The following is a 12,029-nucleotide window of genomic DNA, read 5'->3' as shown; positions in this document are numbered from 1 at the left end:
TGCACTGTTTTGCAAGTCTTTTATAACTTCAAAAGTACTCGTCAGAGACTCATATACTGATAAAATTCAAAAACAAGGGAAACTCACTTATCATTCTTTAGAAAAGTGTTTTATTTAGCTTTGAAGTATTTTAAAAATACGGATTAGTTAGAGAGTTTATTTAGTTTGAAATATGAGCCAATTTCGACCTTTGTTTTGATAACAATGTATACTATATTAGATACTATACAAAAATCATTCTGTTAAATATATTTCGTTTTTTTACTCATTTCTAAAAATCGGAAGGAAATGTTAATTTTTAAAACTTTGTAGTTATAAATAATCGGTAAGTACGTTCTCTAATAATGGTGACAATGCGGATCGGATAAAGCTGTTTTTATCTAATTTCAGGCCCGTAGCAAGCATAAAAAGACTGGGGAGGGGGGGAGCTGAGCGGGTGGCCCACATTAACTCCCCCTCCCCCGCTTCGGTCCCTCGGTTAAAGCATACTTCTTGGTACATGTCAGATCACTACATTTGTCTACAATACCTTTTGTTCTTGTCTCTAATTTTCTGTTTGTATTGACTTTGACGAAATAGAGAACTACGTTCGGATTGTTTCTTCGACTACACCAGGCTCTGTGTCACTAGTGTATGGTTTTACCCTAGTCTGAGATCATGCCCTCTCCCTACTATCCCTTTATGTCTCTCACGGGAAGAGGGCATGATACATTTGTTTGTCGGATCACATGTAAAAAAGCCAGAATCTGGACTTTTTTCTGATTGGATAGGAAACAATACGGATGATTTGCGCCGTTCCGATTGGCCAAAATGCCGCCATCCGTTAGTTGTTGTTGATTTCAGTCTGCATTTTTGCTTGCGTAATGAGCAGTGAATACGCACGCGAGTTCGTTATGAAATTTCTGCCGACTGAGTTTTCTTGAATTTGAAGGATGCCTAAATAGAAATTTCATCCATTGAAATATTTTCCATCTCGTCGTATACTTAAAATTCACCGATCATTTGAATGCAATTTGATACCGGCTACAAGTTACAGAAGCGACAAACGGGTTCACTTTTCAAATAATTCATGAATGGAATCTTGACCTGGTTTGACTGTAATTCGTCCTTCACAAACCTGCGAATTATTCTGAGCGATCTTCGTTTTCACAACACCTTTCAGGTGCTTTAGCCTAATTTTTTTTTCCACTGCTTTCGGTACAGTACGAAGTCAACGAGCTTTAACCAGTAAAGTCTTTATTATTTGTAGCTGTTAAAAAGGTACGGCAGCTCCAGCTAGCAGTATTTCATCACAAAAACAACACATTTAAATTTTTTTTTTAGGAAGCGCCATCTGAACATGGACATACTTTTAAAAACATTTTCTGTTCCCTAGCTAAAATTGATTTCAAAAGAGACATTATTCGCGCCAAATTTGATTCCCTTATGGTAAACGCTTATTGGCTAATAACATGACAGGTCAAGCAGACGTGAGATTATGTAAATTAGGGGGCGGTTGACGGCTTGTTAAATAAATGTATCAGGCGTTATTTTTTTCCCCTCTAGCCAAAGAAGCAAAGAAGCAAAAAATAAAAAAAATAACGCCTGATCTCAGGTTAGGTTTTACCCATGATAAAACTGCTTCCTGCTTTAATATTTTCGGCTTGTTTGGATTCCTTTTTCGGCGGCTCTTGCGAAGACATTGTAAGACTTTCAATATAAACGCGCAAAAACCTAAGTTTTACTCTAGTACAGTAGTGTATTTGCCCCCGCAGGGATTTCGCCCAGAAGGCGAAATCCCAAGAAGACACTCTAGTAACTCGCGCGTATATTAAAGAAAGTACTTACACTTGAAATATACAGTCATACATTCAATATAGAAAAACTCTCGATTTGCTTGAACAGGGGCCGCGAGGAATCGCTAGGTAATGATGACGTTTCTATTGTTTGCGCCCGCAAGTACGAAATGGTTAGGATGACGTAAAGACAGAACATCCCCAAGGGACCGCTTAGGTAGATTTTGCGACATTTATTGTGCAGTCATGCTTTGACATTCTTTTACGTTACTTGTTGTCAGTGACATTCTGTGGAGCAGTTGTTTCAGTGAAAGTTATGGACCAAAATTTTAACGACACTCGTTAAGCGCAGACGAAGTTATAAGGTGCGTATAACTGTGTATATTTTAACACTTGGAGAGTTTGCCAGACACGAGTTCACAAATCTTTAATTGGAAACCTTGCCAGACACTCTTTCTCTCTGTTTGACCGGAATAAGACTCAGCCCCAAGCAAGCAAGACGAATGAACAACGGCTAGCTTCTCACTAGCAGAACGATAGACGATATACTAATTTTAATGTATAAGGTTAAAAATTCACTAGCTCCAGAGCATGTATGTAATATGTTTTTTCAGCAAGATAAGCATTATAACTTACGAAGTGATTTTCCTGTTCGAAGATATAATACTGTTAAGTATGGCAAGCACAGTATCAGATATTTAGGCCCACACATATGGGGCAAGAAAAGCTAGGAACTACGCAGTAAGACCAGTCTTCAGGCATTCAGGAGAGGGGTGTGTGCTCTCAATGTGCTTGGCTTGCTGGACGGCACGTGTGGCTGCTGTGCATGCTCATCTTAGAGTGGTGGGTATGCATAGTGGCTTCTGCTGTGTGGCTGCCTGGTGTATTGGGAGTGTGCTCCCCTATCCTTTATTTACTGCGCTTTTCACAAACATGCGAAGTTCAAAAGCCAACTGACGTTTGCGTTTTTCGCTGCCGTCAATCATCTTAACGGACCTCTTAGGAAACCAAACCTTTCTTTAATGGGTTCAAAAGGTCATGGATTGTGATTTCTGATTGGTGGATTTCGATCCGTTTGGTGAGTTTCTGTGTTTCAAGGGAGTATGTCTAAATGTCGCGGGTCGCGACTCGCGGGTAGAGGTCGCGGGTGCGGGTGCGGGTGTGGGTAAAGGTCGCCGGTAAACATAAATCACCAAATTTAACATTAAATTGTTAATAAAATAAAGGAAAATTTGATTATCTTTCAAAGAAGATTTGCAATACTTTAAAGCTAACTAAGGGCGATACAAAGGAAAAAGTCACTAAAGAAAAATCCACATGATTAAAACTACATAACATAGGCTAGTTAAAATTGCACTAAGTAACCGAGCTACCTGCGTTTGGGATTTGTTGGGGAGGAGGTTAAAATTCTGATAGAGAAAAGGAAAAGTATAAGTGGATATGTGATGACTTGTCTTGGTGGTTGATTCAAAAAACTTTCCCGGGATTTCACCCACTCCCCTACCTTGTACGCCCAAGGGTTTAAGGGTACTAAGTTGCAATAGTACACAAATGCAGTTGGCCCTTTGCTGACCTCTATATTACCTATATGCAGCAGCGAAGTGTATTGAAAACGGAGTGTAAAAATTCAGTGCCCGCCTTAAACAGCCGAAACCCTATCGGACTGAAAAACTAACTTTAACTAATACTTCTTTTTTTCTTTTTTCTGCAAATCAAGACAAATACAGTTAATTTTGGTCGCACAAATGCGTTATCTCCCAGTAGGTTTTTTTATCATTACCATTTTGCGAGTGATCAGTCTTAAATCTTGTTTCCTCCATGCCTAATGCATTCTATCTTCATTTTTGAGGAAAAATGGAAAAATCAAAATTTCGTCAAGACCCCCCCTCCCCGCCCCAAGACCTGGAAATGGCAAGTGAAACCAGGGTTTAGCGCCGTGATAGATTAGACAGGAAAGAGTTAGGAATAGCTGCTACCTTTAAGAAGACCCTATAATACTTCAATTAGAACTTTTTTTGTTTTTCAACTACGAGCTCTTGAAATTAAATAAAAACCTCCAGCAAGATCTTACAAAGGTGGCTACTTCTTTGAAGTAAGAATTCTCCCCTCCCCTTGAACGACATTCTTGACCACCCCCTATGTTTTCTCTCTCCTTCTTGACCCGTTCTTTATTCAGTGTAGGGGTCCGCAGTGTCAGCTTATGTCATGTGACTTGTTTACTTAAAAGAAATGGTTTTTACCCTATGTAGACACAATTTGGTTCATCGAAAATACAGCTTTGACTTTTTTTTTGCACTAAATGAGACTTGCGCGTACTTAATTCCTTACCAAAAAGAATGAATTGAGAGTTGTCATTCGTCGTTCTAACCTGAGATCAGGCTCTATTTTCGTTTCGCTTTGTAAATAACATTCCGGCGGGCATGGCGAAACGAAAAGAGAGAATGTATGAGAACCGCTCAAAGTGGGCCTGATCTCAGGTTATCGTCGTTCGTGCTCAATTTTGGCGCGGTAGCACGAAAGAATTTGCCATCCTGATAAATCGAATTTTTTCCTAGCCTCCCCGCAGACGGTCCTTTGAGGTTCGTTTGTCACGCATTCATTTCTCCCCCACGGTCCGTGGGGGAGAAATGAATGCGTGACAAACGAACCCCAAAGGACGTCTGCGGGAAGGCTAATTTTTCCCACATTACTGGCGGCTTGATCACGGCAACAATACTCGTGCACGTGGTTCTGATTTCACACTGACAAAAAGGAAGAACATTTCCAGGTTTACTTCGATCGATTCTTTATCCTGATGAAGTCCGATAGTTCCGTTGAGTTTTTGGGGGCCATACGATTAGCGCCAGGAGCCCACCAGCTGATGGCACCCAAAATATAACAACACGCAATAACATATGTATTAAGGCGTTTCTTATAAGGTCTGTTTACAGCATAGTTAAGTTATTATTCAGACTTCTATCGGAAGTTTTACTTACGCTGAAAACGTGTTATATATTGCTGTTCTTTGTCAGTTGTATTCATTTCCTGAAGAAGTCTCAGTAGGAGACGAAACGTGTCAGAGATATTAACGAAAAAGCGTACAACTACAATAAGTCTTCCTTAGTGCTGCTAACTAGTCTTCGTTAAACAATTTTAAAAAAAAATTGTTGTTGTTGTTTATTTTATCCTTTGTTAAATTTGGTGATTTATTTGTACCCGCGACACTTACCCACACCCGCGACCTTTACCCACACCCGCACCCGCGACCTCTACCCGCGAGTAAAAAGTAAAAGAGAAATAGCGAAAAATTCAACTTCTAATTAAATCTTTTCCTATGGTTTAGAATAAACTATTCTCGAAACTGAGAATGTTTTGACCTGAAACTGTGCATGGAACCTTGCGTTTCCTGTATTTGTCTCACCTATTGTATGGAATATGTGTGAAAATCTTCCTTATGAATCGGTATATTTCAAAGAGCTACACAACCAGCAAGAATGCTATTGACCGACAATATACATACAGAGCGGGGGCAGCTGTAGTGTCAACTATTACTAGTTTACAATGGCGGACCTCTTAAGAAACCAATAAAGTTCAAGAGGTCAAGTTCAGGGATTGTCATTTGTGCATTTCGATCCATTTTGCTTCTGACTATTTTGATGCTTAATGAGCAGATATTTTAATTTAAAGCTGTTGGTTGTTTTTGGCAGAGCAAAAATACGATTTCGTTCATTTACACAATTCCAAATTGCACAGAAGAACAACAGTACATAATCTTACTATGATCGACAATACTTTGAAACTTTAGCTTCAACAGCTGTCCATTTTAGTAGAAAAATTCCACTTTTGTAGAAGAATTTAATTCAAGTCTGAAAATTTCTGGAAAGGCTTGAGCCCCCCCCTGCCCCTCCCGCTGCAACGAGCCTGAATATTTAATACGTAAATACATACACAAGTCGTCAACCTTGGACGGAAACTGTGCGAATAAAAATTCTTTAATTCGACAAATAAATATATAAATGAATAAATAACTCGTTTACCAATGACGAGGATAACATGCTTGTAGAAAAAATCATTCACGTATAAACTTGTCTTAATGTTTGTAAGGACAATTCAAAGAAATCTTCTGTTTGCGTCTTCGAGGTTACGTGTGGAAAATACTCCACGGTCCAGTAAAGTCGACCATCCACAGTTATGATATTATTACCAAATGTTGGGCCAGTATTCGCTCCTTGAACACCAAAGAATAAACCAGCAAATTTAAACGGACCTGTATCACTCTGATTTGTCTGCTGAGCTCCGTAATTGTTAATGTTAAAAATGTGGCTTCGGCGCCCTTGGTTGTGTTCGTAGTTAGACATAGCGCAGTATTTGGGAATGTCTATACAGTGGTAAAACTTCAAAAGATTGAGGTACTTTTTAGAATCTATCTGCGCGTGGACCTCGCGAGTACACGCACGGGCAAACTCCCAGAAGCCTTGCTTGTCATCGGGCTGCACTAGAGGTACTGGAAGTTTTAAGCTGCTCGCGCTGACATAGGCACCAAAGTCCTCCCTGTTTAGCTTTGGCTCGCAATCGTTTCGTACACTGGCAGAATAAGATGATTCCAGGGAAAGTGGAAATTTTAAGTCGTGTTTCTCTCGGTGTAGAATTCGCGCAGTCGCGAGATACGTGGAGGCAGTGATTGCGCCGTGTACCGTGCATTTGTTTTCCCTGCAGCTTTTCTTCAATAGCTTGGTTTCTTCTTCAGAGAGGCTACGAGCCAAAACACAAGTTTTCTTGGTCACAATTGGGTCTGCGTTGGCCACAGGAGGGTAGACTGATAGAAACAGATTTTTTGGTTTGACAAAAAAAGCTTTGGCCCGTTGGATTGAGAAGAAACTCGAAAGCAACGCCCACTCCGCGATGCTAGGTTGAACTAGTTTGGGCATTAGTGACTCCAAAGGAGGCTTTAGAGGAAGACTCTCAACTTTAAACTCTACCCCACCATGAAGAGAAGCCAGAAATTCCAACAGCGTTTTTTGGAACTCAAAGATGGACAGCGCATCGCAGATGATGTGCTGAAACGTAAACACAACCGCGTTTATGAATTTTCCTTCGCTGAAAGTTTCTTTCAGTAGTCTTGCTCGCCACAAAGGCCCTCTAGTGATGTTAAACTCATAACTATTTAGTTCTGCTTCGAAGCCTTGTAGCCAGTTATCGGCTGTTACGTGGTTTAACAGTTCAAAGTCAGTTGTAGTAGGGTTTTCCATTTCTTCAAATTGGACTCCATCGGTGGTTTCTTGTATTCTCATACGTAGCAAAGGATACCGCTTGGCCAGAAGAACAAGAGCTTTTCTGAGTTCATCTTGCCTTAGTTCTTGCGTAGAGTCCAACAGCAAGACAGAAGAAACAGTTCCCCAGTTGTTGATCTTCTCTCTTTCCAGAAACACCTGTTCCAACATACCGAGGCGTCTCGATGGTTTTTCTTCCCCGTCTGACTGGTGTATGATCAAATCATCTTTAACTTTCTTGGGGAAAACTTTGAGAGCTACGACCAAAAGTAGCGCTATTACGAGTACACAAAGTGAGGGTACTCCCAAACTCGAAACTAATAAAGTAGGTACCATTTTTTTTCTCTCTTTACTGTGTAAAAGGCAAATTGTTCTGGTTATTTTACGAATGCAAATCCCTTAATTTATAGAGTCAAGTTGCTGCTGACATATATTCGTCAATATGATGTTATTCTCTAAATTTTCCGCTAGAAACCAAAATAAACGAAGGATGCTGAATAGAAGGTAAGTTGTCAGTCTGACTACGTCACAAACAACAAAACAAAAAGGAACACGACAGGGGGAAATCAGGGGCACGCAACGTCAATTTTCGGAAAATACCTGTTCGGAAGACGATTTGAGATCTAGAATTTTCGGAACATTTTTTGTAAAATTTATTGCTTGCCTACCTCTCCTAGGATTTTCGAACATCTAAAAATTGGTATAATTGCCATCTTTAACGGATTTTTGCCCTAAAAAGCTCACCTAGAATTTTCTGGAGCCTTTTTTCTGGCTGAAATTTTCGAAAAGGTAAGTTTTGATCCCAATAGGTTATCAGTTACTACGTCACAAGCAAATTTTATGAAGACGGATATAGCCCAGCAAAAAGGAAACACGAAAGGAAATGACTTTAACCTAAAAAGTTCCGTGCCTGAGCAATATCCAAAGGTCCTTTGCATTTAATGTTTAAGCAGTGTGTTCATGAAATGCATCATTCTTTACAAATTCATCATGGTGTTCTTCTGACACAGCAAGACCCTGTAGATTCTTCGTGATGCGAAGTACCGAACGTTTCGTCATAAATGATCTTGGGAGTTGATTTAGCGGAACTAATTTTCAAAGATACTGGTGATACTGGCCAAACTGTGATCGAACAAGTCACTGGTCGTAAATCTTTTTAGCATTGAGAAGATAAATTGTTTGTTTAAAATTTTCCACAAAAGTATTGTATAGTTTTATACTAAGTGCACGGCGTAAGTGATCTCCGAACTTAGTAACATTACGTAGGGTATGTTCTTGAGAGTGCTTGAGCAAACGTTATTCTGCTTATTGTTGTATCATTAACCGAATGCCATCGTTCTTTGCATATTCTGTATGTTTAAGTGCACGGCGTAAGATTTTTGATACGTGTTCCTGCCGTCAGATCATGTGTGACGCGGTTTGACCTTCAGATCTCAAGTTTCGTTATAAAAGTTCAACACACAAAGCGACTGTTGCGCCCATGAATTATTCTAAAATTTGTCAATATTGCATTTTACCTGTTTTTTTTTGCACGCATGTTGCATTTTTTAAATAAAAACACGGTTGTCTTTTATGGTAAAGCATTAAAAAAGTGTGTACTGAGGAAGGGCTGAGGAACCATTTTCGTTTTACGTCAAAAAGATTAGTTTGATAAACGATCTGCGCAAAAGAGTTGTTTTCTTACGATTATCATTTGATCTCTACGGTTTAAATACGCTTTTACCCAGACAGACTCTTTCCTTGTTGTTTTTTTGGCTTTCATTTGTTTTCTCTTCTCATTTCCATAGCAAAAGCGACCAGTTACATGACATTAAAAGTCTAAAAAGTCTGAACTTGGCAGTCGCGTGACTGGCGAGCTGCGTATTTTAGTGTCAGTTCCGGTAGATAGCTCGCATCACCAATCACGCGGCTGCAGCGCTTGGCGGCAAAAACGAAGCAGCAAAAAATTCTTCCGATTTTAGTTTTCGCAAATCAGAGACCCTCCTAGCGCCTTAATTTTTTGTTTCACTATTCTCTTGTCGAGGCTGAATTATGGGAATTTTTTTCAAAACAAATAAGAGCGACAAAAGAGGGCGCGGGGCGGAAAACTGAGTTCCTCTCCAATCTCGCGCACGCGCGTGGTCATTTTCGTGTCTCGAGGGTTTCGCTTGACGCACTAAGAAAAAAGAGCGACTGCTCGTAGTCTACAGCACTTACACTGTAAGAGAGAAACGCGCATCTATTTTAAAGTCGGCTGATTCAGAAACAATTTGCAGAGATAACAAAGGAAAAACCTAGCGAAGGGTGTAGTTAATCCCAGCGGAACTACTGACCGCAGAAGCCTGTGCTACACGAACCTGCGCAATCCAATGAAGTCGCTTTATTTCCAAGAAATCTAAATTAAATTAGTCAAATGCAAACTTTGTCTTTAGGGCTTTTCCCTGGGAGAGGCGAGCTGAAGGGAATCTTTTCCGCCCCACCCAATAAGGCTAAGGGGACCAAGGTCTATAGTGCCAGCTTGCTCAATTAAACTTTGAGCAGGATTTCCCCCTTTAACTCGCTCCCTGCTTTGTTTGTGGCCTTAAGAGGAAAATTCTAGGTCAATGACTGTATAGGACATCTGCAAATTAGAGGTTTTTACACATATGCATCATGCAGGGAAATTTCTGGGTACGTACTAGGCCGCTCGACGGCTAATGAGGTCCAGGTCTTCTCGGTTAACGGTGCATTAACCTGTAAGAACGCTGCATTTTTGACGTCATTTCCTCGTTAAACACAGAATTTTTCCAAATTTGGTCATCAGTAACTGGATATGGTGAATTATGCGTGTGCTTTTAGCCAATCAGAATAGAGAAATATTTTGAATGAATAATAAACGTCTTAAATATTTGGTTTATTATCCCGTTAGCTGATTTTAGTAAAGGAAATTAATTTCTCAAGTTCATTTTTAACAGACTGTTTGACAAGTAAATAAATTAAGTAGAAAAAATGCCCGAGAAATTAAACAAAAGGAAAGGAGACCAGGAATGGTGTAAAGCCCGAAATGAAACAACAATCAAGACAGGCAATCAAGACAGGGTGTAATATAACATTCGACTTCCGATCGATTACTCGAACCTTCTTGGTAAATTGAAAAAAGTTCGAGAAATGACAGCAAATAAGGAAATGAGCAAATGGATGGGGAGGAAATGTAAGTTTCATGCACATTTCACTTCATGACAGGAAGGGATAAAGGTTGATATTTTGAAAAAAAAAAAGCAACAAATCTTGATTAATTAATATACACGGATGGACACGAAAATTGAACTGGAGTGACAGAGAAGTAAAGACAAAGACTTTTAATAACACTTAACACTTTCCTGTCATTTGCTTACATGATTTAATTCATATACATCTATCACTTTGATGACACTGTTGTTTATAAATAAGTTCACTGTTTCGGACTTCAGCACACTGTTTTTTTTTTTTCCCGACTTGTCACGCGCTTAAAACATGGTTTGGGTTATCGAGGGTAAAATTATATTCGAGTTCGCGGGAGGTTCGGTTTACCGAGGGTAAAATTACAGTAGTGGTTCGAGTTAACGCGAGGTTCGAGTTATCGGGAGTCAACTGCGGTGATCATGTGTACCAGGGCCGAGTTGTTCAAAGCTGGGTTAAGACAACCCAGGGTTAGTGCGATATTTGAATTCAGATATGAAGGCTTAGAAAGCATTTCAATTTTAATGCTTTTTGTCTACAAGTTGATGATTGGAAGCTCTAAAAATAGCACAGAAAATTATCCGAGAAAATGCTTTTGAACACAAGAAAAAGAAACCTGGGTTAAATGTAACCCCGGTTTAAGGGCTAATCGGCCTTCGAACAACTGGGCCCAAGTAAACTAGGATCGACATGTTTCTAGCCATTTAAAAGGTGTACAGGTAGCAGTGGGCTAAACCTCTAAGTAAAGTACATGTAAATACAAATGGTGACGACACTCAGGATTGGTAAATTTCGTCCCGGAATCGCGTTTACCATTTCATGCATTTGCACAAATTAGTTCCATTAACAAAAAAACAGCAGCAAAAACCTGAAACTGGTATCAAAAACAGTGGCTTTGAAGAAATAGAACACGAATTCCCGTTTGGAATATTTCGAACGGGAAAACAGGATCAGTACCTTTTCAGACGTTCCGTTGCTCCCGGAAACTTCCCACTGAAACGACCTGCAAGGTACTGCGGGTACCAGAGGCTTTTCTCGCGTACGACGGGAATTTTTGGTGTTGGCCGAAGGCCGAGACACCTTTGGCCGTAGGCCGAAGCCACGACTTGACAGAAACCGGAAACTGCGCTAGAAAAATCTCTGGCACCCAGGGTACCTAGATTTCCAGTAAATGGTAAACAACCATCTTTTCACATTTGTCCACGCAAATATCTGTAATCACAGTTTAACGTCCCTTATAACCTTAAAAAACCTAATATCAAGAAAAAAATTCAATTCCTCATTTGATGTCCTGATACATTGTTATAAAAGTAGTGGGGAAAATTTTGGATGTATTTTAAATGGATCTAATTAAAATTAGATTCATCCTTTGTGATCAAGTGCTCAATTCTCCTGACCACCCTGTTTAATAGATAATTGACATTACAAGGATCTGATCTGATCATTCTTAGGGCTTAAAGGATTACGGGGGGGGGGGGGGGGCGGGTGTTACTTGGGTTAATTTTTGCTGGGTATGTGCCACTGGCTCTCGGTTTATAATTTTGCCATATTGTAGACCCCATCTTAGTCTCTTTAGGAAAAAAGTAAATTTCGCAATCCCAACTTAGTAGCTTTCTGTTTATGCATCTACCTTATAAAGCCTTTTAATTAGGCTAGATCATCATGAAATGAACTGACACACTTGTCAGGGTCCCAAAAAAGGGTCTATGGGGTCCACGAGTCTTTGATGTCCTTGAATGTCATGATAATTTCCTTTGTTTTTCTTTGAGTTCACGGACGGACTAGCCCATTCCGAAAACACTCAGTATTATTTTTTAGTGTGGGCCTA

At 39.8% G+C, this 12,029-nt stretch overlaps 1 protein-coding gene across 1 annotated transcript; it reads right to left on the bottom strand.

Annotated features, from left to right (window-relative positions):
• Positions 1 to 5,788: 5,788 nt before the first annotated feature.
• Positions 5,789 to 7,479, bottom strand: LOC140926570 (uncharacterized). The gene has a single exon (XM_073376299.1). The coding sequence runs from the start codon at positions 7,358 to 7,360 to the stop codon at positions 5,828 to 5,830; it is 1,533 nt and encodes a 510-aa protein (XP_073232400.1). The 5' UTR covers positions 7,361 to 7,479; the 3' UTR covers positions 5,789 to 5,827.
• Positions 7,480 to 12,029: the final 4,550 nt, after the last annotated feature.

Source organism: Porites lutea, chromosome 2, assembly GCF_958299795.1.
Source record: "Porites lutea chromosome 2, jaPorLute2.1, whole genome shotgun sequence".
Lineage (NCBI taxonomy): Eukaryota > Metazoa > Cnidaria > Anthozoa > Scleractinia > Poritidae > Porites > Porites lutea.
This window is presented reverse-complemented; position numbering and strand designations above follow the sequence as displayed.